Raw genomic sequence first — 26,818 nt, forward strand, 5'->3', positions numbered from 1 at the left:
CTTATTGCCCCTTATCTACATTCTCAAGTAAAATATTCTTTTGGAATATGGTCCTACTAAAATCTTACTTCCCTTTAGCTTGCTTTCCTTTTCTGATAAGAAACATGTAAACGCTTATGTTTCTCTTTTTATCTTGGCTACCAGGAAGCTCAGAGACAAGTTCCATTCAAATTGAGTAACAGTATTGGTTCTAATGGTTCTGCAAATTGTTCAGCCAAAGTTTAAAATTGATTGATTTTCACCCATATATAATTATAAGACCCTTGAATCTTTTTATAGAATATGGTAAGCTATTCATTAATGACTTACTAATTTAGCTCAAGAGGAACTTAATCTCATAAGTATTACAAAATGTGTCCCAGATTTAGAATGTTCTTATTCACCCCTATTTCCTCCCCACAAAACAATCCAGTTAAGTTTGGGGCTGAGAGGGGGTCTATATATTCTCACATGTCAAATCAGCATAATAATCTCTAAATATCTCTCAGAATCATTTATGTATACAAGTGTGCTTTGTAAGCTAACAAGTGCTATGCAAAGCCAGGTATGACTATTTGTATGATCCACGCAGGGCAAATGTCCACAGCAGTGAAGGGTGCTTATACATGAAGATTACGGTGCAGCACTGAGGACCCCTGCAGGCAAGCATGGAAGATGTGTGGGAAGTGAAGGGGCTCCAAGGGGCGGCCATGTAAGGTTCACAGACAACTTCAGGAGGGCTCCCAGGAGATGAAGAGGCGTGTTAGGTATGAAAGTCAACACCTTGGGGGACCGGCCGGGTCAATAAATCTCTCAAGCCTTGTGCTGCCTGGTTGTTAATCTAAGCAGAGTTGCTCAGGAAACAACGAATATGAGACCATGGTGTGTTCCCCGGAAGCTTGTTGGGCTAGAATCAAGTGGTTCTTAATAATACGAAGGAAAGTATTTCTTCATTTTAGAAATTTCCCAACTTATTCCAAAAGTTCAAGTGTGCTCACAGCATCTCCAAGTCTTTTATTCCAAAACCTTAATCTCTTTTATTAGCAACTTAGTACAGTAGTTGTGTGCCTATGGAGAGAAAGAAGGGAACTGCTACAGATGTTATTTTGGAAAAATTGTAAGAGGTGGAGTTGAAAAATAATAGGGGATGGAGGTTTGAGTCCCAACTCCTTCTTTATGTGCAAATGTGATCAAGTCACTTAATAATAATACTATATACCCAGTTTTATTATATGCCAGTGTCCCATAACAACTTGATAATTCATTTAACCTTCACATAAATCCAAGGACGCAGTTCCATTGTCATCTTATTTTATAGATGACAAGAACGGGAAGAGAACAGTCAAGTAACCTAGCCACCTCAAAGAGCTGGTAGGTGGGGCATACTGGAATCTGAATCCAAATCATGATCGGAACCACCATGCAATACTGATCTTGTAATTTTTTTTCTTCACCTGTAAAATCGGTGAATTTTAAAATGGACATTAGGTTTCCCACAAGGGTTTTGTGGTGAGAAAAAGAATCACGGAGGTGACAGCCCTGATAAATGTCACACGTTCCTTCTCAAATGAACATCCATTTCCTAACAAGCAATGCACTGCAAGGACAAGCAAGCAATATGCCTAAAAGAAGTGAATTCTCTGGATATTAGGAAATCTGAACAGAAAGAGAAAAAAAACAATACACTAAAAAAAATCTGTGAAAATGAGTGACTGCTATAATAAGAGCAACATCGGCCAAGCTGATGAGCGATGGGAAAAGCCCATTCAGACTCTAACACGCCCTGCAGAAAGACACACTGTCACCTCAATTGCTGGAATTTCAAACACAGAAAAAGCTATTATATTGCTCTGCACATCCATTTCCAAGGCAACACACTTTAAAAGGAGTTTTCTCTAGGATTCAGTTGACTTTAGACCAATCAAGTAGAAAACAACTATTCATAGCTGTAATTTTCTAATTTTGAATACACCAAGCTTGGGAGAAATGAATAATGGAATCCTCCAGGATTTGATCATACCCAGTCAAATGCTCTTCATTTTTAGCCTAACCACTACACTATTACAGCTTCATGATACAGTATAAAAAAAGAATCAGACCAAAAGTTCAGGAAACTTGTCCTAATCCTAACTTCTCCAGTACAGGATAGCTCAACTCAGGTAGTTGTCCTGTGAGATCTCTGACTCCTATTTCTAACATAAGAATAAAGCTTTCTCTAACTGCATTAAAGGTTATAGCTCAGGGCCAAAATGATAGTACAGTGGGTAGAGAGCTTTTCCTACATGTGGCCAACAAGGGCTGGATCCCTGGCATCCCGGAGGGTTCCCTGAGTCTCACCAGGAATAATCCCTCAATGCAGAACCAGGAATAAGTCCTGAATACTCTGGGTATGGACCAAAAACAACCCCCCTCCACAAAAAAAAAAAAAGAAAAAGAAAAAAATACCTACTGTTATGAGACAATTATACACTGTGTACAGAAGTCCCTACAATTTATAAAGCACTGTACAAATAAAATCGTTTGCAACCTGCAAACCTGATCTAGTAAACAGCTAGATCAACTCCCTGAATGGCCCTTAAACTTTCCATGAGGAAGTCTTGAAAGAGAACCTCCAATGCTGTCTACATGAGCTCTGACAGAAAATCACAATTTGGAGAAAACAAGCAAAGTGTGAAAATATTTTAATGTACCATTTATATATATATATATGTACATATATGTGTTAATGTGTATACGCACACATACATTCTTTGCTACAGTCAATCAGGCCCTCTTGAAATGTTTTTCATTTGTTTTTAGGAAAAACATGCATTTCTTTATGGGAAACTTCAAAAGTAAACTGAGAAAAGGCGCACTGATACACTTAATACATAAGGTTTTAAAATTCCCCTGGCAATACAAAATCTCACTTTGCATCAGAAATAACTCCTCTTCCCCTGGTTTTAATCGAATGAGCCAAGAAAACAAAACCACAGCATAAATGTCCTGGTAAGAAACCATTCCACACTCCAGAAGTGTATGTAAAGTCCTTTCTGAAGGGAATCATTCAGTAAGCAAAGGCCGGTCTGTGGTTTGCTGTCCTCTTGACCCTGTTACTTGATCCCCCTTCCCTTCACATCATGTGATTCACAGAAAGACGTGTGTATGATTAAAAGTCCTCCTGAAACATTCACCCAGAAAGGCCTGTGCCTCTACCCTTCTAAACTATACAATTGGTATCCTCGGGGGATTATTTTGACTGCCAGTAGAGCATTATGCCAAAATAGACAGTCTTGAAGGCACTGGAGATGGTAAGAATTCCCCTTTCCTGCCAATGCCAAAAGCCACTGCTGAGATTCATTTGTGACTCAAAAAAAGACACGCTTTTTTTTTTAATAGTACAGTACTATTTGCAGAAAGGAAGGTTTAAAAAGATTAAACAGAGGTTGGAATTTATTCTGTAAATAAACAACTGGGGTGGGGGGGGGTGGGAAACAAACCCATAAAGCAAAATATTCTACCTAAACTGAGATTTTGAAAATTGATGGGTGCACTTGACATCCTATATGGCTAATGACAGCAGTACCTTTCATTTTTCAAATATTAGTTGTATAAAAGGTGAAATTATTTTTCTTTCTTTTTTGCTTTTTGAGTCATACCCCAAAGCCTGGCAAGCTACCCGTGACATATTTGATATGCCAAACACAGTAACAACAAGTCTCACAATGGAGGGGTTACTGGGCCGCTCGAACAAATCGATGAACAACGAGAGGACAGTGACAGTGACAGTGAGTCATACTCGGAGATGCTCAGGGGTTACTCTTGGCTTTGCACTCAGGAATCACTCCTGGCGGTGTTCAGGGGACCATATGGGATGCTAGGAATCGAACCCTGGTCAATTGTATGCAAGGCAAACGCCCTACCCGCTGTGCTATCGCTCCAGCCCCAAGGTGGAATTATTTTTCAAATAGAACTTATTCTCTCTACATTCACCTTTCTTTCTGGCCCATTGTCTTTTTGTGCCTCAATTTGCCTGCAATATTCTCTTTAGGCTTTGCCAAATTTTTCCTTTCTCATTCTTCACATCTCAAATCAAGTACAATTTCTTCATAAGAATGAAGGTGATTTCCTGGTCCCCTAATTAGATCAAATTTCCCTATTTAATCCGATTTTAAACCATCACGGGCCTCACGCCAGCATGGCACTTAGCACAGGGCACCTAACATTTATGATATGGGTTTTTAATTAGTGTTTCTCCCAGTGGTATAAGCTCTCTAGGGGTAGTGAATGCTTTGGATTTCTGCTATCATGTTCCAGGATCTAATATTTTAACACAGCACACAGTAGTCATTCAACAAATAGTCTGAATAAAGGGATGGATGGAAGAACAGAGGGATCTCATACCTCCTGATACTGAATAGTGCTGGGAATTCATACTTCTCCCTAGGATTCTTGTACTGAATAACTTTTCCATGATTCAATTTGCTCAGAGAAATAGACTGAAAGACTAAGGATCATCCAAAGTAGGGAACTGAGATATCTCATAGGAAAGTCACTTGCAAATTAAATTACCAAAATATTTCAAAATATGACTCTAAGGAACAACTGAAATAAGTGACGGAATTTCAGAGCTTTAAAATTTAAAACAAAGGACACAAGACAAAAAATAAATGATGAGTTTACTGGTAAATGGATTGGTAAAGAGATAACAGATTTTAAAGATAAATATTGTGATAATTAATTTTCAAAGGAAAATTAAATGTCCATACAAAATTCCATTTATACTAACCATTCCATCTAATCATTCCATCTAGCCAATTCTATCATTTGTTTTATATACTTGACGCAAACTCTTTAAAAAATCTTGGAAAACATAACATTCAATTCTAAGCTAATATGTCTAGGTTAAACATGTAGAATGTTAAGGTAGAAAGAGAAAGGAGTATTTATCAATTTTGCTTAATCTCTATCATTTTGCAGTTCAGAAAAAGGAAATGAAGAATATATGTTAACAATAGTGAATTATAATGTATAATGTCCTCCATATCATATTCCATTCACCCTAACATGAAGCTATTAAAAAAAAAATCCTGCTCTAATCTTTTTATAACCATCCTAGCACAATGGCTATGCAGTGGCTAACAGCCTTTGGCATCTGAAAGATCCTGGTGTCCCAGCAATCCACATGCCAACCACATATCAGGTGAGCTATTCACCTTGGTGAGCTTCAGTGTGATCAACCATGAAGCAGAAGTTATTCATCTCATAAGGCCTTTATGGCGAAAATAGATTTTGTTTTTAGTGCTTACAGAACAGATAAACTGAAATTTGTCTTCAGAAGCAGATATAACAATGAAATTTAAGTCCCTATACGTAGACACTTATTCTCTTTTATTATTTCTCAGGACCCTCTACTATAAAGAAATGAGAAAATATGGACAGAAATACAAATAGATCAACCTACAAAATGTAAGTTAAGTAAGTAAAGGCCGTCCCGTTGATCATCGATTTGCTCAAGCGGGCCCAGTAACGTCTCCATTGGAGACTTTGTTGTTACTGTGTTTGGCATATCGTACGTCACGGGGAGCTTTTGATTACCCAGTCTCACCATTGATAACACTAAAGAGATGTCAGATATTCCTAGAAATAAGCACTGTAGCACTATCCTCCCATTGTTCATCGATTTGCTCCAGTGAGCCCAGTAACGTCTCCATTGTGAGATTTGTTGTACTGTTTTTGGCATATCGAATACGCCACGAGTAGCTTGCCAGGCTTTGCCATGCAGGCAAGATACTCTCGGTAGCTTGCTGAACACATTTAAATTATTTATAATATTTTATTAGGCATAATTTATTATATTTATTATGGCCTTTTGATATTATTTATATTGTTTATAATTTTTCCTATTTAGAACATTTTTAAAAACTCAAATATTCATTCACATACACATTAAAATGTGTCAGTCATCTATCCTTCTTCATCAGAAAAGAAGCATTTCTTCTCAGAACCACCCAGGCACTCAAGTTTACATCTCAGATCAGAAATAAGCTATGTAACCACATCTAACTGCAAAAGAAATGAAAAAAATTAAGATTTTTATTTTGTATTGTTGTCATAAACAAAATTTGGACTCTGAGAATAAAGAAGAGAATAAAGGATATCAGGTGGACTGCTGAGCGATCTCTTGAAACAGTTTCATGAATAGGAGAACATTCATCTTCTAAAGGGGAAAGGGAATGCCTCAGTAGAAAAGTCTCCACTTGCGCATCTGTGTTGGTCTACACCTGGGTGATGTAGAGAGAACCACCTCATCATCTGTCTCACATACTTTAACTCCCAGGGTCAACCCAAATGTTCCTGTTTCTATGAGACCTTCTCCAACACTCCCAGCCAAACTCGGTCTCCTCCTTTATGCTCTCGTAATACTGTCTGTATAATTCCACTACACCAATTACACATTCTCTTATATCTGTCTGATCTTTGTCATTTTTTCCCACATAACTATCAATTTCTTAGGAAGTTTTCATCTTTGCAGACTCAGTGCCCAAGACTGTGCTGAGGAAAATTATTCATAATTATTTACTCCAGTGGCTGAAAATGGATTGAATTGAAATGAATGAAATTGACTTGCACTGAACTGAAAGTGCAGGGATGTAGCCACTTCTTTTCCTCACCCTGCTCTGGTAGCCAGCAGGGTGCCTGCCCCAATGCTATAAAGGATGATGACAAGCTTACACGCTTATGGTTCATACAAATAGATCATGTCTCAATGAGCTCATGCGTTAGCTTAACTTTCTGGCCAAAAAAGGAGGGTCAAGAGGCAATTACATTAGCTTATTTCCTCTCAGGGGAACCAAGGAGAAAGAAGTAAAAGTCACTGTTTACCAAACAAAAGGCTGAGAAAATGTTTTTTACATTTAAGAAAATGACAAATTAGTGAAAGTGACAAAAACTAAATAAAAACCTACCACATACTCAAAACGCTGCACACTTGCCTAAAAGCCACACTGTAATTGTGAATGTGTTGGCATTTGGCACCGAGTTTAGAATTTTAAGAAAGCAAGTCACTCTTTTATGAACACTAAACAGAAATGTCACAAGCAGCTTTTGATTAAACTATGATTGTCACAGTATATAGGAATGAACTAACATATGGTGTTTTTAAAATAAACTACTAACCACTTCCAGTGGTTTCAATTAAAGAACAGTTCATTGCTCACCAAAATTCTCCTAAACCCAGCTGTCTTCCAAAAAAGTCCCATTGCCTCACTCTGAATTTCCACTGTCATCAAGCAGATTACTAAGGGGCAGTCCTGGATTTGGTGTGGACAGCCTCTTAGTGAAAAAAGTATGTACCTCACCCTAGCTTTGTTTGAGGTTGAACAAATTTGGGGATTATATATATATATATATATATATATATATATAAAATATATATTTAAATCTATAAAATGTATAAATAGATAGAGGTGCAGAGTTAGATTAAATGGACTACTATCAATTAAAAATCTATTATGGCTATAAGATAAGACCATAGGATTCCTCATAAAAGAAAGAAAATAAAGATGTTACGAAATGACTCAAAAAGCAATGCAAAAGGGTATATGTAAGTAAGTAAATTAAATAATAACTGTAATAATTTGATCATCATGACAAAAAAATGGGCTGGAGTGATAGCACAGCAGTCGGGCATTTGACTTGCACGCGGCCAACCGGGCCAACCCAGGTTCGATTCCTCTGCCCCACTCGGAGAGCCCAGCAAGCTACCAAGAGTATCTCACCCACACTGCAAAGCCTGGCAAGCTACCCATGATGTATTCAATATGCCAAACACAGTAACAAGTCTCACAATGGAGACATCACTGGGCCCGCTCGAGCAAATCAATGAACAACGGGAGGGCAGTGACAGTGACAGTGACCAAAAAATAATAATAACTCTAAGGATTTAGAGATAAAGCTCGTAACGCTACCCAGATTGGTTGAGAAGAACCAAACAGGAGAAGAGGGCCATTGTAAGGAATGGGGACCCAGTGGTATTTCTGTCCTTTGGTATCATTGCCTCCTTAAAAAATCAGTCCTCATAAAGGACCAAACATGATAACCTCTCAGTGTCTGTATTGCAGACCATAATACCCAAAAGAAGAGAGAGAGTATGGGGGAATTTGTCTGCCATGGAGGTAGGGGAAGGACTGGAAAGGGGACATATACTGGGGACACTGGTGGTGGAGAACGTGCACTGGTGGAGGAATGGGTGCTTGATCACTGTATGATTGAAACTCACACATGAAAGCTTGTAACTGTATCTCACAGTGATTCAATAATAAAAAAAAAAAAATCAGTCCTCTCCACTTCCTCTCAAAAGTCGTCATCTCCTTGCTCTCTTTCATCGTACCTTCAGTATCATTCATACACATTTCCTCTTTATACATACAAATGTTCAAAGTATAATTCAATGCCCTTTTAAAAACTCAATTGCTAGTTAAAAATAAATACATTCTCCAGGGTTTGTTTTTTGCTTTTCTTATACACTGCCCTTGAATGATTTCTTTTTCTCATAAACTTGTATGAGTCTCCTGTTTAAAAGAAAGGCTCTCAATATCACTGATAAAAACAGGACATTACCCCACCTGCCAGACAAGAAAAGCATTTCTGCACTTTTGTTTGCATGCAAAAATATTTGAATATGCAAAAGGATCTTCAAGTTTATCCTACTGCAGAAAAACTTTGATGTTTTTACAAATGCAAGAAACATAAAACAAGAGGCTAAAATAGGTTTAAAGAGAAAGTTACACAGATAGATTTCCAGAGTTGGGGGAGAAGGGGTGTAAGGAGCAAGTCTATAAAGTTTCTGCTTGCAGACAATGGCTCAGAAAAGTTTCCTTCAGTCACACTTTCATGCACACACGTTTCAGAAACTCTGATTATCGTTTATGGATATTAAATGTCACTGAAATACCAGTTGTCTGCCTTCAATTCTAAACCAGAAAGAATATTTTCTGCTTAAATCCATATTTAAAAATTAGAGAATAATAAGAAAACGTTAATAGTTGTTTGGGGGTGTCAGTATCAATAATAACTAAAAAAAAAAATTCTAAGAGGCTGGAGCAATAGTACAGGGGTAAAGTTCTTGCCTTGCATGTGGCTGACCTAGGTTCAATCCTTAGCATCTCATAAGGTTCCCTGAGTCTGACAGGAATGATTCCTGAGTGCAGAGTCAGGAGTAACCTCTGGGCATCACCCACTATAGCTGAGAATGGGGGGCTAGGGGCAGCCAAAATTTTGGGAAGGGTTGTGCTTGATTTTTTGTTTTTGCCTGTTTGGGCAATTTGCTCCTTTTATGTTGCACTATTCATCAGTTTCACGACAAGTAGCACTATAGCACTGTCCTCCCGTTGTTCAGCGATTTGCTCGAGCGGGAACCAGTAACGTTTCACAACAAATTGTGAGACTTGTTGTTACTATGTTTGGCATATCGAATATGTCACGGGGAACTTGCCAGGCTTTGCTGGGTGGGCGAGATACTCTCAGTAGCTTACCAGGCTCTCCAAGAGGGGAAGAGGAATTGAACCTGGGTCGGCCATGTCAGCCACGTGCAAGGCAAACGCCCTACCCACTGTGCTAATGCTCCAGCCCCAAGACAAGTAACAAAGTAGAATTACATCAGATATAAATTAATGGCCAGGGAGATGGCTCAATGTATTGGAACACTTGCAAGTTGCAAGCAGGGCACCAGCTCCACCTCCACCCCACACTGATGGGGTGACATTCATGACCCCAGTATCGCCTGGCCCTAGCAATGAACTGTCAGGTCCACACCCATAGACTGAGTATCTCCCAGAGTGGCCAGAAAGTCTTGAACTGGAAGCCTCTGGAACATTTTGGCCACTCTGGGAGATCCAAGACAAGAACTGATCTAGGATTTTACAATTACCCATACATGTGTCTGGTAACTGGGTGAATCTGCAGAGAATTTTCAGTTATGTAAATTATCATTGGAGCTGGAGCAATAGTACAGCAGGCAGGGCATTTGCCCTGCACGCGGCTGACCCAGGTTCGAATCCCAGCATCCCATATGGTCCCCTGAGCACCGACAGGAGTTATTCCTGAGTGCAGAGCCAGGAGTAACCCGTGAGCATTGCCAGGTGTTACCCAAAAACAAAAACAAAACATGATTGCCACTTAATGCCTCTTTTGCAAACCACAGCACCCAAAAGGAGAGAGAGAACAAAAGGGAATGCTCTGACACAGAGGCAGGGTAGGATGGGGGGAATGGGGGGTGGGAGGGATACTGGGATCTGTGGTGGTAGAGAATGGGCACTGGTGGAGGGATGGGTGTTTGATCATTGTACAATTAAAACTCAAGCACAAAAATTTGTAAGTCTACAACTGTACCTCATGGTGTCTCACTAATTAATGAGGTACAGTTGTAGACTTACAAATTTAAAAATTTAAAAAAATAAAAAGATCAATGGAAAAATATTTTTAAAAAACCCTATCATTCCCATGCCTTTGTTACAGAAATCACCCTACTTCTTGATAAAAACAACTTCAGTTTTGAATGAACACAATTAGCTATATGATGCACATGTTTATTGTAAATCTGCATTCAGCTGTCACATTTTTCATTACACCTAAATTATTCTTTACCAAATCCTCCAAAGTAAAGCAGAACCAATTAAGTGTGATTAGTTAAAAACTGCATGACTTTTGTGGTAAAATTTTGGTAAATGACAGAGGATAATTTTAATACACATCACTGGATCATGATAAAATCAGCACAGGGAGTCTTGTTTAACTGAGAATTGAGTACACACTGCTTTTTTAAAGAAAAAAAAAGTAAAATAGTATTCTGGCCAGAGAGATAGTACCGGCATTAAGGCATTTGCCTAGCATCCCACAGACTAGAGGCTGGAGCGATAGCACAGCGGGTAGGGCGTTCGCCTTATAAACGGCCAACATGGCCGACCCGAGTTCGATTCCTCCGCCCCTCTCGGAGAGCCCGGCAAGCTACCGAGAGTATTCGATATGCCAGACACAGTAACAACAAAGTCTCCAATGGAGACGTTACTGGGACCGCTCGAGCAAATCGATGATCAACGGGAGGGCCTTTACCCACAGACTCTAGTTTGACTCTTAGGTTCCACATGGAATCCCCCAAGCAATGAAAGGGGTCTTCCTGGGCACAGAGCCAGGAATAACCCCTGAACATTGTAGAATGAGGTCCAAAATCCCCCAAATAAATCATCAATAAACTTTTAAAAATAGAAGTCTGTCTGCCTAATTGACAAGAATAAAAAGAATAAATTATCAAAGGTGTACTTACTTTTAAATTATTAAATCATAATTCTACAAGAAAATACAAGTTCATCTAGGTTCATATCTCCAAAATCAAATTTATCCTAGAGACATAAATATAAACCACTCTTAAAATATCTATATAAACAGTACTAACAATCTAAATGACACTCAGTAATTAACAAACTTCAGTGTAAGTAGCCTCTTTTCTACACTATTCTTATTTATATAGATGACTACAAGTCCTAGTCATACAGAGACACACTTATTCCAACTCAACTCTGTGTATGTTCTTAAAAGAAGTGCCATCCTAAAAAATATTTTGCAGTCTTACATTGACCTGCATATTTTCACACATTTCAATATTTTCCCATGAGAAAAAATCGGGGGTAACACTTTTATTTTTGTTTTGAAAACACGGACAATTTTATTTTACTTAAATATAAATTAATCACGGCAAAACAAAGTTTTAGAGTTACATAGCACAAGAAACATAATTTTTTCTGGCTGTCTTTATTTCCATTTCAACATATTCAACTTATCCTAATAGACAACCCTGGTGATTTTCATTTTAATTGCCTTTCACTAAGATTTAGGTTAGGGCACAGAGCACACTTTTGAAAACCAAGATAAGTGTCAATAGCAAATTCACGTTTAACCTTTTTTAAGTTTTTATTATCTCAAAGTGACCAGAGTCTTTTAAAGTAATTGTTTCTAGATAACTTATGTATGCATTCAAGGTCTATGCTATTTTAGAAGATAATTCAAAATAAACATGAGACATGGATCCTGCCCTGAGGTTCTAGAAAAGATACACATCTCAAAATAAGAGGTATGTCATGACTGGAAATCCTGGTGTTCTATGAACCATACTATATAATATCGATAACACTTGCACCAGGAGTTCAGAAACTGGACAAGTGAGGCAGAGAATATGGCTCAGTTGGCAAGAGTACATACCTGCATATAAAGCCCCATGTCTGGTCCTGGGCAAAGCAAGCCCCACCCCCTTTCAGCCCCAGAATCCCCAGGCATAGCCATGGGAGCCCCGAGTACCGCCAGGGGTAGCCCCTATAATTAAAATAAAAATAACTGGGAAAGGCATTATAAATCAATGTTATAAACCAGTAAAATGGTAATCTCCATAGATACGGCCAGATATATATAAAGAAATCTTACCAAAACTGACTAAACTTACCATCTTCATTAAACTCTTTCAAATATGGAAAAGAGTAGAAGGAATTCCAATACATTATCAATTTTCTTTTAAATGTTTAGGGACCCCAAGGTAAGAACATGCTTTGCATAATGAAAACTATTCTATAAAGATTTTGTGGATGTTTGGGTTTGTTTTCTTTTAAGACTTGTTGTCAGCTGTCCAACAGTCTTGTCTGAATGAACTCCCCTATATTTCAAGGCAGATCCAGATACCATGACGCCTCAGGAATTCAAAGGAAAGAGCAAATATAAAAACAAGAGGTACAGGAAGAAAAAGTCAATGGTACTCAGTGAACGGCTGACTGCAGACAGAAACAACTGGGGAGAATCAAGGACAACTGTGATGTTTACTATAGAGTAGCTGGGCTAATGGGGACTCTATGCTCATCACACCTCTATAAAGTGTGAGGAAAAATCAAGTCACACTCCCCATCCATGGGAAAGTTATTAAAAGAACCCAACATTCCTGCTTCCAGATTGTGGTCATGGAAGAATTCCAGAGGATTTATTTATAGAGTAGAGCCATGGTCCCCCCCATGTCGCCTCATCCCAACTACTTCTGCATCAACAATTCAAGCTCGTAAAGCCCTGAATCTAAAGCCCCTGGGATTAAGAACTCAGATAACCGTTTATTAATTATTTCATTGGATATGAAAAACTTCCTGAACACAATATCGTCTCAGGAAGACCCCTGTCTTGCAATAGAGAATGGTGATGACTTTAGGACAATGAACAATACTATACTGCACATTTCAAAGTTCCTAAAAAAAGTAGATGTAAAAGTTCTTATTCTAAGAAAAAATAATGTAACTATATAAGATGATGATATCATATGATGATCATTTTGTACTGTGCGAAAATATCTAACCTTACATTATCTGTCAGACTAATATAGTTTTACATGTTAAGTACATCTCAATTTTTTCAAAAAAGAAACCTAAAATAAAAATTCCCTGCCATTCCTTCACATATTTCAATCACACACACACTACACTCATAACCACACACTAACAAAAACATTCTCAAGTTTCCTTTCTGAACCCCAAACTATAGGAAGTATCTAGCCTTTCATATGAGTGGAACTGCCTGTGGCAGGCTGACATATCCCCACGTCACTTGGCTACAACATACTTCACTTCTCTACACTCTACACACTGTCTGGTTGCCACCTCCCAGAGCCCTGCTCCATTTTTCACCCTACGTCACAATCTTTTTAGCCCTAGTTGCCCAGCATCTGAAGCACAGTGGAACCCTCTGAGGCTTTGCAAACATATGAGCCACTATAGATAGCAGCAACATCAACTCTCCCGTGACACACATAAACACACTATTCAGAAGATCTCATGGCATGGTAAAATGGCCTGAGTATTGTAACAGAATAGTCAGACAAGAACTAACTGCCTTCCCTAAAAGTGCCACTTGGAGGACAGTTTAAGGTGACTTCCAGAGAACTGTGTTTCAAAACTGCAGGGTTACTGAAGCCTGGCACACCCTGACATGGCCTTCATTATTCCTCTGCCAAGGTAATTATCTGTACCACACAAAACACAATGTTGTAGAACCAAGACAGTGCTACTCAAAACCCATCGATACCAAAACATGATTCCTTTCTTCAAGGCACTACCTTCAAGCAGCTGAATGGCCCAACCTACCGTTATCCATAACCAGATTAACAGCACTGAGAAATAGAAATCAAGTACAAAAAGAGAAATTCATGTGAAAGAACAAACCAAACTTCTGGGGTCTGGACCTTGGATTCCAACTACTGGCTACATTCAAGATAAGCAAAGCCACTTGCAAGTGGCTGTATTGCACACAAGAATTTGTGCAGGATAAAAGGCCTCCCTTTGCCTCTGGAAAGTCTTGTTTCCTTGTTAAGGTTTCGCACACCAGCCAGCATCCAGGTGGGAACTCACTGGTAACAGATTGTATTAGGATCAGTTCTCCATAGATGCTTTTGGAAGCAACAAAACACGCTGCCAATTAAAGCAAAGGATACAGAATGGTAATCTCCATAGATACGGCCAGAGGAACTTCAAGAGTAATAATTAATGTCCACAAGAAATTAATCTTTGCAAAGTTTCAGCTTATACCATTATTTCCTGAGTAAAAAGAATAAGAAAGCAAGATCTTAAGAAAAGATTTCAGCTCCTCAAATAATAATTGCTAACAAGTACTGCTAGGTCATTGTATAATATGAATTAAGTTCACACGAACACTTTGACAGAACAGGAAACTGGAACACAGAGAGGCTCATTACCTTACCTCGGTTTCACTGCTGGTATGACCAAGATTTGAAACCAGTCTGGCTAGAACATGTGCTCTACACTAGCCCAGTGACAGCCAATGAAATTGCAAGTGCCCCTTCTGCAAAAGCAAACTTTAAGTTTTCAATTATTTTCTAATATAAAAGCCTTTGTTCTCAGACCCAAAGATAAAGTCTCTTCCTACTTATATAAGATGAAAAATGGAGAAGGTGAAAGAGATAGAATAGGTCTCTTGTGATTTTGTTTTATATCTTTCAAGGGACTGGATCTGTCTCACTTCACACACATTCCAAAACTCCCTTCTCTCCTTGCATACTGACTCATTCTGGGGATAGGCAAATGCCATGCAGAAAACTTCAAGGAAAATTATTTTATTATATGAAAAGTAAAACACTTGCTGGACAACATTTGAAAATTGAGAAAAAAAAAAGCATAAAGGTACCAGGAAGAATGAGGTGAGAGGAGGGACGGGGACGGGGTGTGCACTGGGAAAATGGGAAGTCGAATGCAAAACACCAAACACTCTTGGCTCTTCGGCCAAGCTCAGCTACTCTTTTATCCGGAAGCTTCAAACAAAGGTGGCGGCCCATTTCTCTGTTTCAGTTTCCTGAGTATAACTGGATCACCAACGGGCATCCATTGTTACAGGCCCATAGAACAATGTTCACCAGCATAAATCCATCCGTTCTGGTACACATCCAAAAAGCTAGCACAGACTATCAGCAGGCTGAATGAGTGCCGACATGAACACACGTAGGGTCCCACATGGGCAAGACATCCGTGAGTGGCAGGTAACATCGGCAAACACTGAGGCATGTTCAAGAATGTCAAGAAACACATTACAGATCAAAGGAATATGCTGAACAGGATGTTCTGTTTGTAACTGTGCTTGGTTTTTTGTTTTTTGGGGGTTTTTAACATTTTACACTTCTTTCACAGTCCCTCCCAAGTTCCTGAGCAGCTTGTGATGCTCCCAGGAATACCCTAGGACTCAAACAAAATCATTGCAGAGGCACAGAGGTCTCGTGGCCGTGGTACCCTGTTTCCACGGCCCCTCTCATCCAGGACCACTTTCTGGGCAACCCTCAGAGGATGGCAGCTGCTAACTTAGAACAAAAAAAAAAGTGCACCGTGGAGGAGGCAAAAGGATTATTTTTAAGAAAGAGCACAATCTAACTTTTCTCTCCACCACCCACTCCACACCACCTCCTCATTCCCTTGTCTCTCCTACTGCTTGCTCTTCCATTTCACTTTTCTTCCCCAGCCTCGCTGCCTACTGCTCTGTGCATATACTTCTCACTCAAATTCCCTACTCTACCTTCGTCAGGGACACATTCTCTCTGTCCACACAGGCAACATTGGCTCTCCGAGGATGCAGAGTTGCTGTGGAGCTCAGAGGGAGAGAACAAATCCAACTGGCTTCCTCCTCAGAGCTCCAAATAGGAAAGAATTCAAACACGCGTTCACTTGTAGAAGCCCTGCTTTGATACCAGAATCAGGGAGGAAAGCAAAAGCATTTCCCTTATCAGCTAAATGAACCCCCTAATTATGTCATCTTCCTGATGTGCCTAAATACTGGAAGATATTTGGCTGCTTCTTAGAAGTGCCCTTTACTATTAGATTCTCTGCCTCTTTAATATGCCTTCTGAGGCCGAGCTGCCCAAGTTCTCGTGGAAGAGTGAGCTTTCAGATATGCCCATAATGAATCCATGTGTCCTGTGGGTCAACTTCTCCCATCAGCAACAGAATACAAGCACGTCAGCACACTCAGGAATCATCTACCCAGATGAAAATACCAATTTGGCAACAGTTAAAATACTGAGGCAATTCTCAAAATGTGATAATTGAAAGTTAATGCCAGATTTTACATAGCAAAGTAAGAAAATAGAGGGAAAAATAAAGATATGTATAAATATGCATTAAAAAGATACATTTTAAAAGAATATGCAGTAGTGTGAGTTATTAAATATTAAGGGGGCCAGAGCACTGTAGCACTGTAGCACTGTCCTCCCATTGTTCATCGATTTGCTCCAGTGGGCACCAGTAATGTCTCCATTATGAGACTTGTTGTTACTATTTTTGGCATATCAAATACACCACGGGGAGCTTGCCAAGCTCTGCCGTGCAGGCAAGATACTCTCGGTAGCTTGCCGGGCTCTCTGAGAGGGGCAGAGGAATCGAACCTGGGTTGGCCATGTGCCAGGCAAACACCCTACCCAATGTGCTATCGCTTCAGAGGGACAGAGAGATAATAAAATGGGTAAGGCATCTATCGTGCCATTGGTGAACCCGGTTCAATCCCCACTACCATATATGGGTTACTGGCACTGCCAGGAGTGATCCTTGAGCACAAAGCCAGGAGAAAGTCCTGAACACTGCTGGGTATGACCCCAAAACAAAAAGGTCACAGATAATAGTCTGGAAGATCAAAGACTAAAAAGAGAAGAATGATTAAATTTAAGATGCAAAGATTGAAAACAAGAAAAAGCAGGTTGATCTCATAAAGTAACAAAATAGGAGATTAATACCCAAGAATGGCCGAGATCAGTACCAGGAGGATTACTCCATAGCTTAGAGGCCAGACAGCCATTCTAGGGGAAAGGGCAGCTCAGATAGAGAAGGGAGCACCAAATAAATGGTGTTTAGAGGATCCTCCCAGGAGAGGAGATACATGTTGAAAGTAGACTATGGACTGAACATGATTGCCACTCAATGCCTCTTTTGCAGACCACAACACCCAAAAGGAGAGAGAGAACAAAAGGGAATGCCCTGCCACAGAGGCAGGGTGGGAAGGGGGGGATGGGTGTGGGAGGGATACTGGGATCCATGGTGGTGGAAAATGGGCACTGGTGGAGGGATGGGTATTTCATCACTGTATAATCAAAACCCAAGCACAAAAATTTGTAAATCTACAACTGTACCTCATGGTGTTTCACTAATAAAAATAAAAAAAGCAGGTTGATCTATAATGTGTGAAATATTTCAATGAATGAAATTAATGCTTATGTTAGCAATATTTATTCACTAAATTATTCTGAAATATTCATTAAGCATGTATTATGTTATAGGCACTTACTAGTTGCCAGGGACAAGCTAAATTAGATCCTAGATTTTAGGGTGTTTGCAATATAGTAGCAGCATAAAAGGAAACTGTAAGTTCACAAAACTCAGCTGGTGTGCTGAAATATGTACCTGAAGGGAAAAAAGAGCTAAAAAGTTAAAAAAAAAAAAAAAAAGGAACACCATGGAATGTGTATGAGGTAGAGAAATAAGGAAAGGTTCTCCCTGAAGTCACAAAATTTAAAGGTTAAAACATAAGGGGAGGAAAACTGTAACAAGGATGAGATGGCCTTTCCAGAAAAACAGATCCACATGTGCAAAGATGCTGAGGTACAAAAGTTTGGACACAAATGGAGTGAAAATTCCGTATAACTAAGAAAAAGTATCAAGGAGAAAATAACACCAAGAAGGAATGGTGAGACACTATGCACTATGACAAGATATTTCAAAAAAACTAAAAATAAAAATGGTTGCAGTTGTCTTAAAACTGAACGAAAATGTGAAAGTAAAAACTGTCAGGGAATAGGGGCCAGAGAGATAGTACAGTAGACAGGACGCTTGCCTTGCATGCAATGACATGAGTTTGATTCCCAGCATCCTTTGTGGTCCTCCAAGCCACACTGGGAGTGATGCGTAAGCACAGATCCAGGTGTGACCATTGAGCACTGCTGGATATGCTCCCCCACCCCAAATAAAATTCAAAAAGGAATAGGCAGGTTCATACATAATTTGAAAGTAGAGCCAGAAGTCATCAAAGCATATGGGGGTGACAGCAATAATAGAATTCCATTGAGTTACTCCATTTAAATGTGTAATTTTTCCAGAACCAGCCACCACCATGCTGAGACCACTCTCCGCACACATGAAGGTACCGGCAGAGGAACAAAGGCATGCGGGTCCCGGGACTGAGATCGCCAAGCCTACTAGGATTGGGGCTGAGCATCCTCCACCCAGATCCTCCAAATTCCAGTAGGCGGGGGTCACACCCACAAACTGGCCCCCTGGCGCTGTGTAATCCCATCAACGGCCAAGACCCAGAGACTATAAAACCCAGCTCCTGGAAGAGCATGGCCGCATTTGCGGCCGCGCAACATCTTTGGACAAACTGGCAGGCTACCAAATGTAACCTGCCTACATGGCAGAGTCTGGCAAACTCCCCATGGCGTACCCAGTATGCCAAATACCAGTAACAATGATGGGTCTCATTCTCCTAACTCTGAAAGAGCCTTGAATATGGCACTTTTTTTAAAATCTCAGGGCTAGGACAAAGGAGACATTACTGGGATCTGCTCAAGCAATCGAAAAATAACAGGATGGTCGTGAACGTGTTCATGAATTTTTCCAAAAGTTGTATCACCTGATGTACTATGAATCTCATGTAGTAATCTGGTCGATGGTACTATAAGTTACACAAATATCCAGGATTCAAGAATCACAGAAACTGTGTGTGTGATTGTCTTTAAAAGATAGTAATGGTGTAGCAAGCAGATATTTACCCAGGTGTGGGCTCCCATCAGAATTTCATGATAATACTTGAAAAGCCCTGGGTTCAGTCCCTAAAATATTATTAAATATCTTTCTCTACCTTGGCGCAACAATTTTGATTTTTAAAGTAGAACTGCATCAGGCAGGCTAGTTACCAATATACTTTCCACAGTAAGCAGTAAATGTGATCATTTCTAAGAGGATAACACTGTTTTGTCCTTCCCCAGATAGCTTGGGTTTATTGGGTCACACCCATCCCAGTGCTCCCGAGTCACTCCCATTCTTTTGTTTATTTGTAAGTACTTGTCTATGCTCCCTTCCCAAATAGTTAATCAGCTTATTCCCCTAATCAGTTTCTGTTAATTTGTAAGGTCAGATCTTTTCAGGGCACTGAACTTGTATTATAAGTTAATATTGCCTTTCTCCTCTTTTTATGACTTTTGAATAGTTTACTTTAAAGCAATGTCCTTTCTGAATGGACACAGGAAGACAGTTAACATTATGCTTTGTAACTTGGGAGTTAGTTGACTCCAAATAATATTTACTTCTGGGCACCTGCTTTCTTGACTCAGTTTCCCTTAGTTCCTAGCACCCCAAAAGCAGGGTCCCAACGAAGGACTGAATGGACCCAGGGCAAGCTGTGAACTACCCTGGCATCAAACTGGGCCAGGCCAAAGTGCCACGATACTCAACTATAAGTTGAGGGCATGATCATGGACAAATGCTGTCATGATCCAAAAGTAAGTAACGACAAAACTAGGACCCTGCTGGGGCTAGGAAGACTAACCTGGCCTGAAGGATTGCAGGATATATAGTGAGATGTCCTTAGGAAGAACCAAACTGTAAGTTTATATCTCTTACTGTGCTCATACAGAATGACATTGCTAGAAATATTGGGGTAGATTTACCACAACTATTTAAGTAGATTACTGGCTGAGGAAAGAACATACCCTTGTTTGGATCACACCCTTGAGCGAATCTCCTAGTAATCTGGAGTAATCTCTATAGATGAGATTTTATCCTTGAGTTAATCACCTGGAGGAGTGGTCTTACCTTTCTTTGTTGATTTGTTAATGTTCAACCCACCTTTGTGTCACCACCCTACATGATTGCTATATAAACTAAGACTGTAAGCTCGGAGGGGGCTCGGGTTCCAGGGGGCAGAGTCAGAAGTGAGAGGGGCTCAGGCTTGAGAGAGAGAAGCAGAAGGGAGTGAAGATCGGAATAAACTAAAATTGATATTGACCATCCTGGCGCTCATTTCTTCCTTATTCTGCCCTTGGCCAACAGCCATCCTGATCCACGCCACACACAGCGGCTCAAGAGCACTGAACGCAGGCGGTGAGACAGAGCCATCCAGAGAGCCCATGAACACATAACCTTCAGCGTGCATAGATTTTACAGAGAACCTTCATGTTGAATTGGATGACTCATATTAAATATGTAAAAGGTAGATATTAAAGCACAACTTACAGACGACCAGGAAAATTAACTCTAAAATACAAATGTATAAGTAATTACCTTATGATTATGGAACAAAACTCTCCACTGAATTCCGTGAGAAACTGAATATATAATATTCAGGGCCGCACTTCCCAGGGAGGAGAGACTGGGACCCCTGAGAATGGATTGCTTCTTTGCTCTTATATTCTACACTCCAGCCAGTCCTCCAAAGCCACAGGAAGCAACAGCCCTTTCATGGTCATCACACAATGTCAGTACCTTTCTGACCAGAGTATAATCTCTTTAGCATTGCTAGCATTAGTATATGGGAGATGGAGGGTAGTTAAGATAGAGGAGGGTCAACTATGACAATACTAGTTCGAAATTTTTCCTCTGAACAAGAACTGGGTGTAGAAAGTAGGTAAAGGAATACACATGATAACCTTTCAGCATCTGTATCGCAAACCAGTATGCCTAAAATGACAGAGAGAAAGAGAAAAAGAGAAAAAAGAGGCACCTGCCAGAGGTAGGATGAGGTGGGGGATGGCTTGAAGGGGTGGAAGGGAAATTGAGGACAGGGGTGCTGGGAAATTACACTGGCGAAGGGATGGGTGTTGGATTATTGTATGATTGAAAGGCAATCATGAACAATTTTGTAATGCTCTATCTCACAGGAATTCAATTTAAAAAAGTAAAGACCTGGATAATCATAAAACCTATTATTATTATTTTTTAAATTGGCCCATTTCTCTAGGTGAGCATCTCTCTGTTTTTTAGTTTTTATAATAATGGGATGCACTCTGGTTCTTAAGTTACAAAATGAGAAATGATTTGCAATGTGTGAAGAGAAAGAGTGATCACACAGCACACAGTAAGTGCATGTGTATGTGTGTGTGTGTGCACGTGCGCACGCATGCACACACACACACACACACACACACACACACAAGAATTTCTGGCTTTGGTTCAGGCAGTGCCAAAATAGACAGAAAATCAAGATAAACAGTAGTAATTTATTTGGGAAGGAGTGTTATCTTTTGTTCTTCCAGACTATTAACTACAACCTTTTTTGTCTGCATTTCAAGGATTCTGCCTGAAACAGTCCCCATTAATTTAATCACTACATGAAGGATTCCTTTCACCCCCATCATTTCCATTGAAAATATATTTCTAGTCTCCTACCCTCTGGTTCTCTTTTACATTTACTCCAATGCCTTCAAATTTTAATTTAGTGGTCCAGCTCCAAACTCTCCTCAAAACTTTTATCTTAATTTGGTGTTCTGGCCAGAAGCGGAAAAGAAAGAAAGAAAGAAAGAAAGAAAGAAAGAAAGAAAGAAAGAAAGAAAGAAAGAAAGAGAGAGAGAGAGAGAGAGAGAAAGAAAGAAAGAAAGAAAGAAAGAAAGAAAGAAAGAAAGAAAGAAAGAAAGAAAGAAAAAAAAAAGATGACACTACGTAATTATTGCTAGGGGATCTCCTAAAATTAGCATGTGTTTGTACTGCTTCATTCTACAACAGATATTCATTCTTACTTCAGCCACAAAACTGCCCACATATGCTAACATTTCCACAACAAAAAGACACAAAAGCAACATACAGGTACAACTAAACAGCCCATGGTGTCACTCGAACCAGAAGGTATTTTTTGGCTCTCCTGTTTGGCGTCTGTTCTTAATATCCACAACCAGTTTAAACGTCACCTACAATTCATTCTACAGGTACACAAAAATTTCACCTCTAACTACTGTCTCAATAGAAACCATTTGTTTTGTTTTGTTTTGTTTTTCTGGGGCGGGGGTGTAGGGGAGGTCGCACACCAAAGGCTATGCTATGGTTGACTCCAGACTCAGCTCAGGGACCAAGCTCCTGGCAGGCATGGGGGATTATATGAGGTGTCGTGGTCAAAGCTGGAGCAGCCATCTGCAAAGCAAACATCCCTACCTGCTGTACTATCCCTCTGGATCCAGAAGAATCTAGTTCTATGCAGAAACAAGCAATGCGCTGTTTGTTGTTTTTTATTCTATTTGTTTTGTCAGTTTGGAGGTAGCACTCAACTGTGCTTAGGACTTACTCTTGGCTCTGTGCTCACAGATCACTCCTGGCAATGCTCAATATTTGTAGATCCAACTGGCTGTGTGCAAGGCAAGCACCTAAACCACCGTACTACCAGAACAGCTCCAGAAATAAACATTTATTTAAAAGAATCATTCCATTCCTAGTGATTTACTAGTGATTACCTTGACTTAATGCTATATATAACTTTTATTTCTCTAGTCAAAAAGTAGACCACATGACCAATTTAACTGTCAACTCTTAACAGATCACCTCCTAGACAAATCTGTTGTTTCAACAGAACCTTACTCTTTTTTGTAGGTTCGACAAAAACCGTATCTTCAAAGATACAAGAAACAAGAAAAATATCTTCATAGATAGCCCTTCCAAGACATTCCAGGATCACTGCCTTTCTCCCTCAGTAGACATATGATATATTAAAAAAAAAAAAGTTTCAGGCTATAAGGCAGAGAGAGAGATTCCAAAAGTACTCACTGAGAGGTTTTAAGATGCTACTGCTAGATTCATCTGCGTTTTCCACATCCGACTTATCAGAGTAGTTCTCCGAGGCTCTCTCCTTTTCCTTCTTTTCTTTGTGCCCTGTCTTCCTCTTGTGTCGTCTCCTTCTCCTGTAGCTCTTCGGCACGTGAACCCCAATATAGATGGTGTGGTGGCCTAAAAGAACACACAGAGATCATTAGTCATTTCCAATCACTTTCTCTGCTGCATATAAATTGCACAAGATCACAGGTCAGATAAAGCTGCCTATGAATTCAATACTACCATTCAACATTTACCAAATAAACTCACACTGGAAAAACAAAATATCCAAATTCTGAGTTAGACTGAAAGAGCCACATTCAATCACACTGCAGACCAGAGTTTGGAGCCACTGGGACTCTGGGAAAGTTTGCTATTGTTCTACCCAGTTTGACTACTTTTGCTTCAGAAAAGCAATGAATATTGAGCTAGAAATCAGAATTCCTTGGTTCTAGCTATTCCTTTGCCATCAATTAGCTCAAGGATCTTGAGTCTGCCCCATGAGAACTCTGAGTAAGCAGAACATTTATATAATGAGAGGCTTGAGTTGGGTAATCACTAGAGGCCCTGCCGTTATCACCATCTATATGTCTATGATTATACTGGTGCTAGAGTAAATACTTATGAATAGGCTGCTGGGAAAAGAGCCCTCACAACAAATAAAGACAAAAAAAATAAAGATTTAATTCAAAGTTCAAAAAGTCACTCTGCAGAGAAGATTTTACATTAAAACTTTTTTTTTTCACCCAATCAGCAGAATAGAGATGTAGAACTGGGACAAACTGAGAAAAAATAAGACATATTTGGAGAGAATATTTTAGAAATACTCAAATGTTCACACTAGGAAACAGCTAAAATGAATGTCAGCTCCAGTGCCATTCTCATTTTTCTTTTTTCGTTTCCAAAAGTTTCTAAAAACTGGTTGTTGCAATGATAAAAATAAACCCAGCCCCGCAAAAATTGCCTTGAAGAGAAGGGCATGAGGAAAAAAAGATTGTGAAATGCTTTTAGTTCTCTAGATGGAACGAGCTGCAAAACTGACAAGTGGTATTATTTTTGCAAAATCTGATAAGACAGGGAAAGGGAACTCAAAGTTCCACATCTTTTTTTTTTCCTTAATTGGGAAACTTTTACTTTCACTTTATGCACAGAATAACTTCTGAAAGTAAGAACTATCATTTCAGAAGTAATGCGAAAAAAAAAAATTTAAGTCCAAATCAGATTAGGCTGTCTTGTCTCATCGATGAGTTTTCCTTCCTACTCTGGAATTATTCCTTGGTGATCACTTGATGTCACAGTCGCTACCACATACCTACACACAATACATGTGCACGAAATGCATAATATAAATTGCTATGAAGTATCTTCATAGTAACTCTCCAGGAATATCTAAAAATGCCATAATTCACACAATATTCCTTAAAATTGGAGTATTATTATAATGACATGCTCTTCAAGAAAGGGGTACATCTCAGGAACGAGAACCTTCTGACACTAGAAATGACACGAGAGTTATCTAGGTAAAAGCATGAAGGTTCCCCCATTGATACACACACACACACACACACACACACACACCCCACACACACATTCACACATCACACAGACACACACACATACACACAAACATATACATCAACTCTACTCCACAGCACAGTGAAATTCTTCTTAGAAAATGTGTGCAAATAAGAAATTTATCATGTCTAACCATTTGCAAGCAAATTGTTCTCATGGGAAAGCTGTATTATACAAGGAAGTAGGAAATGTCTCAGAAACAATGTGAATTAAGTAACAGTGTCAATTGTTTCCTCCAGTTACTGAGGGAGTCCTGTAACTTTATCTCAAGTCACACAATAAATGTAAGCAAAGCCAACCAATTTCTTTAGAAAGTCAAACACTGAGAGCATGATTGCCTTTATTCAGGAATTAGTAAATCATTTTTTAAAAAAGAACTGGAAAAAAACTTTTAAACTGTCATATTAAATATTTTCTACATTTTATTAAAAAATGACAGCTAAGCAAAAAAACTGCAATTTGACTACATTATTTTAACTGAAATTATATGGAAAGTATTTTTAGGACTGGAGAGACAATACAAGGATTAAGGTGCTTGTGTTGTATGCTGCCAATTCAATTCCTTAGGCACAGAGCCAGGACAAGCATCACCAGGTATGCCCCCAAAGCCAAAAACAAGGAAAAAACTAATTTTGAATATATTTACCCAAATCCACAAAGTACATTTGCCAAATCATTTTAAAAGACAGTTTCTCTGAACTAATAGGACTATAAGTAATATTTCTAGTTATAACATGTTGCTATCAACCAAATGAAAGAGTAACTTTTAAAACCCCTGGAGAATGTTCTATGCCTTAATGGGCCTAACTGAATTTGTCATCACCACAAAAAAAAAGTGTCATATTATTAACATCATGATCACAAGTGTCCCTGCCTTATGAACATGATTCAGGTTTTCATCGCCTCAGTCACGGTACTGAGCTGAGCAATTCAGAACTCTCCAGTTCCTGCCTCAGAATCTCCCCCATCACTTTGTCACACTCTTTCACACAAGTGGGAACACTTCTCAGATGATGCTACACAACAGAATTCAGGGACTGAGCGGAAACGCAACTCCTTTCAAGGTACCCAAATTTCAGGCACTTTATGAACTTTACTGAGGTTGACTAACATGTCATAGAAGCTCTTCCTTGAAGGGTTCAATTCGATTACTTTTAAGGTATTTATAGAGATATACAAGTATCACAATAATCTAATTTTAGAGCATTTCCAACAAACCAAACAGGTCCCTCATACCCACCTGCAGACACTCCGTTCCCATTCCCAACCCATGCAATCCCTCGGGTATTGTTTTATACTCGGGTATTATTTTATACCATGGTACCCACCTGGCTACCAGTAACTGTGGATAAGCTTCTGCAGAGTATAACAGAATGTTCCTTGAGTGAGGACGGTATTGACTTTAAGAGGCGCCAGAGCTGTGCAATTAAAAATTCACAGCATCCTCCCTTCTTCTCTCACACATTACTGGCTAGTAAACTCTCCCTTTCTGCCTTAGGTTTAGAGATAGGAATCCTACACAGTCCCAAGGTTAAGTAAACTTTGAGTTGCACAGGAATTATGCTCCAGTTTCATTAGTTACTTCTCCTCCTATCTCCACTTCAGCTCCTTTACCCAAGAGGAGAAAGTGACAAGTAGGGATAAAGTATGATTCCTCAAAGTGACGATCAAATAGTTCACATTGTATATGATAAATAACAAAAAATACCAAATGTATAGTAGGCTAGAGGAAAGTTTTCTTACTGCCCTACAGAATGAATATATATCTTTAGTTAGGATCAATAGAAGTAGCTTATTGATGAAAATACTCTCGTTGATAACAACATCAAAAATAGATCTCATGCCTCTGGACCCCAAAGTCATTATCCAGTTTAAAAAAAAAAAAGAAAGAAAAGAAAAGAAATGAAATTAACCTCAGCTGTATCACT

General features: G+C 39.3%; 1 protein-coding gene across 2 annotated transcripts in view; it reads right to left on the minus strand.

Moving 5' to 3' along the window:
- Window positions 1-26,818, minus strand: part of SLC4A4 (solute carrier family 4 member 4) — a 346,379-nt gene that overhangs the window by 299,989 nt on the left and 19,572 nt on the right. For both annotated transcript variants that reach the window (XM_056111484.1, XM_056111485.1), the window contains exon 2: window positions 23,271-23,450. In XM_056111484.1, coding sequence (XP_055967459.1) covers window positions 23,271-23,450 — 180 coding nt within the window. The remainder of the gene's footprint in view (window positions 1-23,270; window positions 23,451-26,818) is intronic.

This window comes from Sorex fumeus, unplaced genomic scaffold (assembly GCF_029834395.1).
Source record: "Sorex fumeus unplaced genomic scaffold, SorFum_2.1 ptg000013l, whole genome shotgun sequence".
Lineage (NCBI taxonomy): Eukaryota > Metazoa > Chordata > Mammalia > Eulipotyphla > Soricidae > Sorex > Sorex fumeus.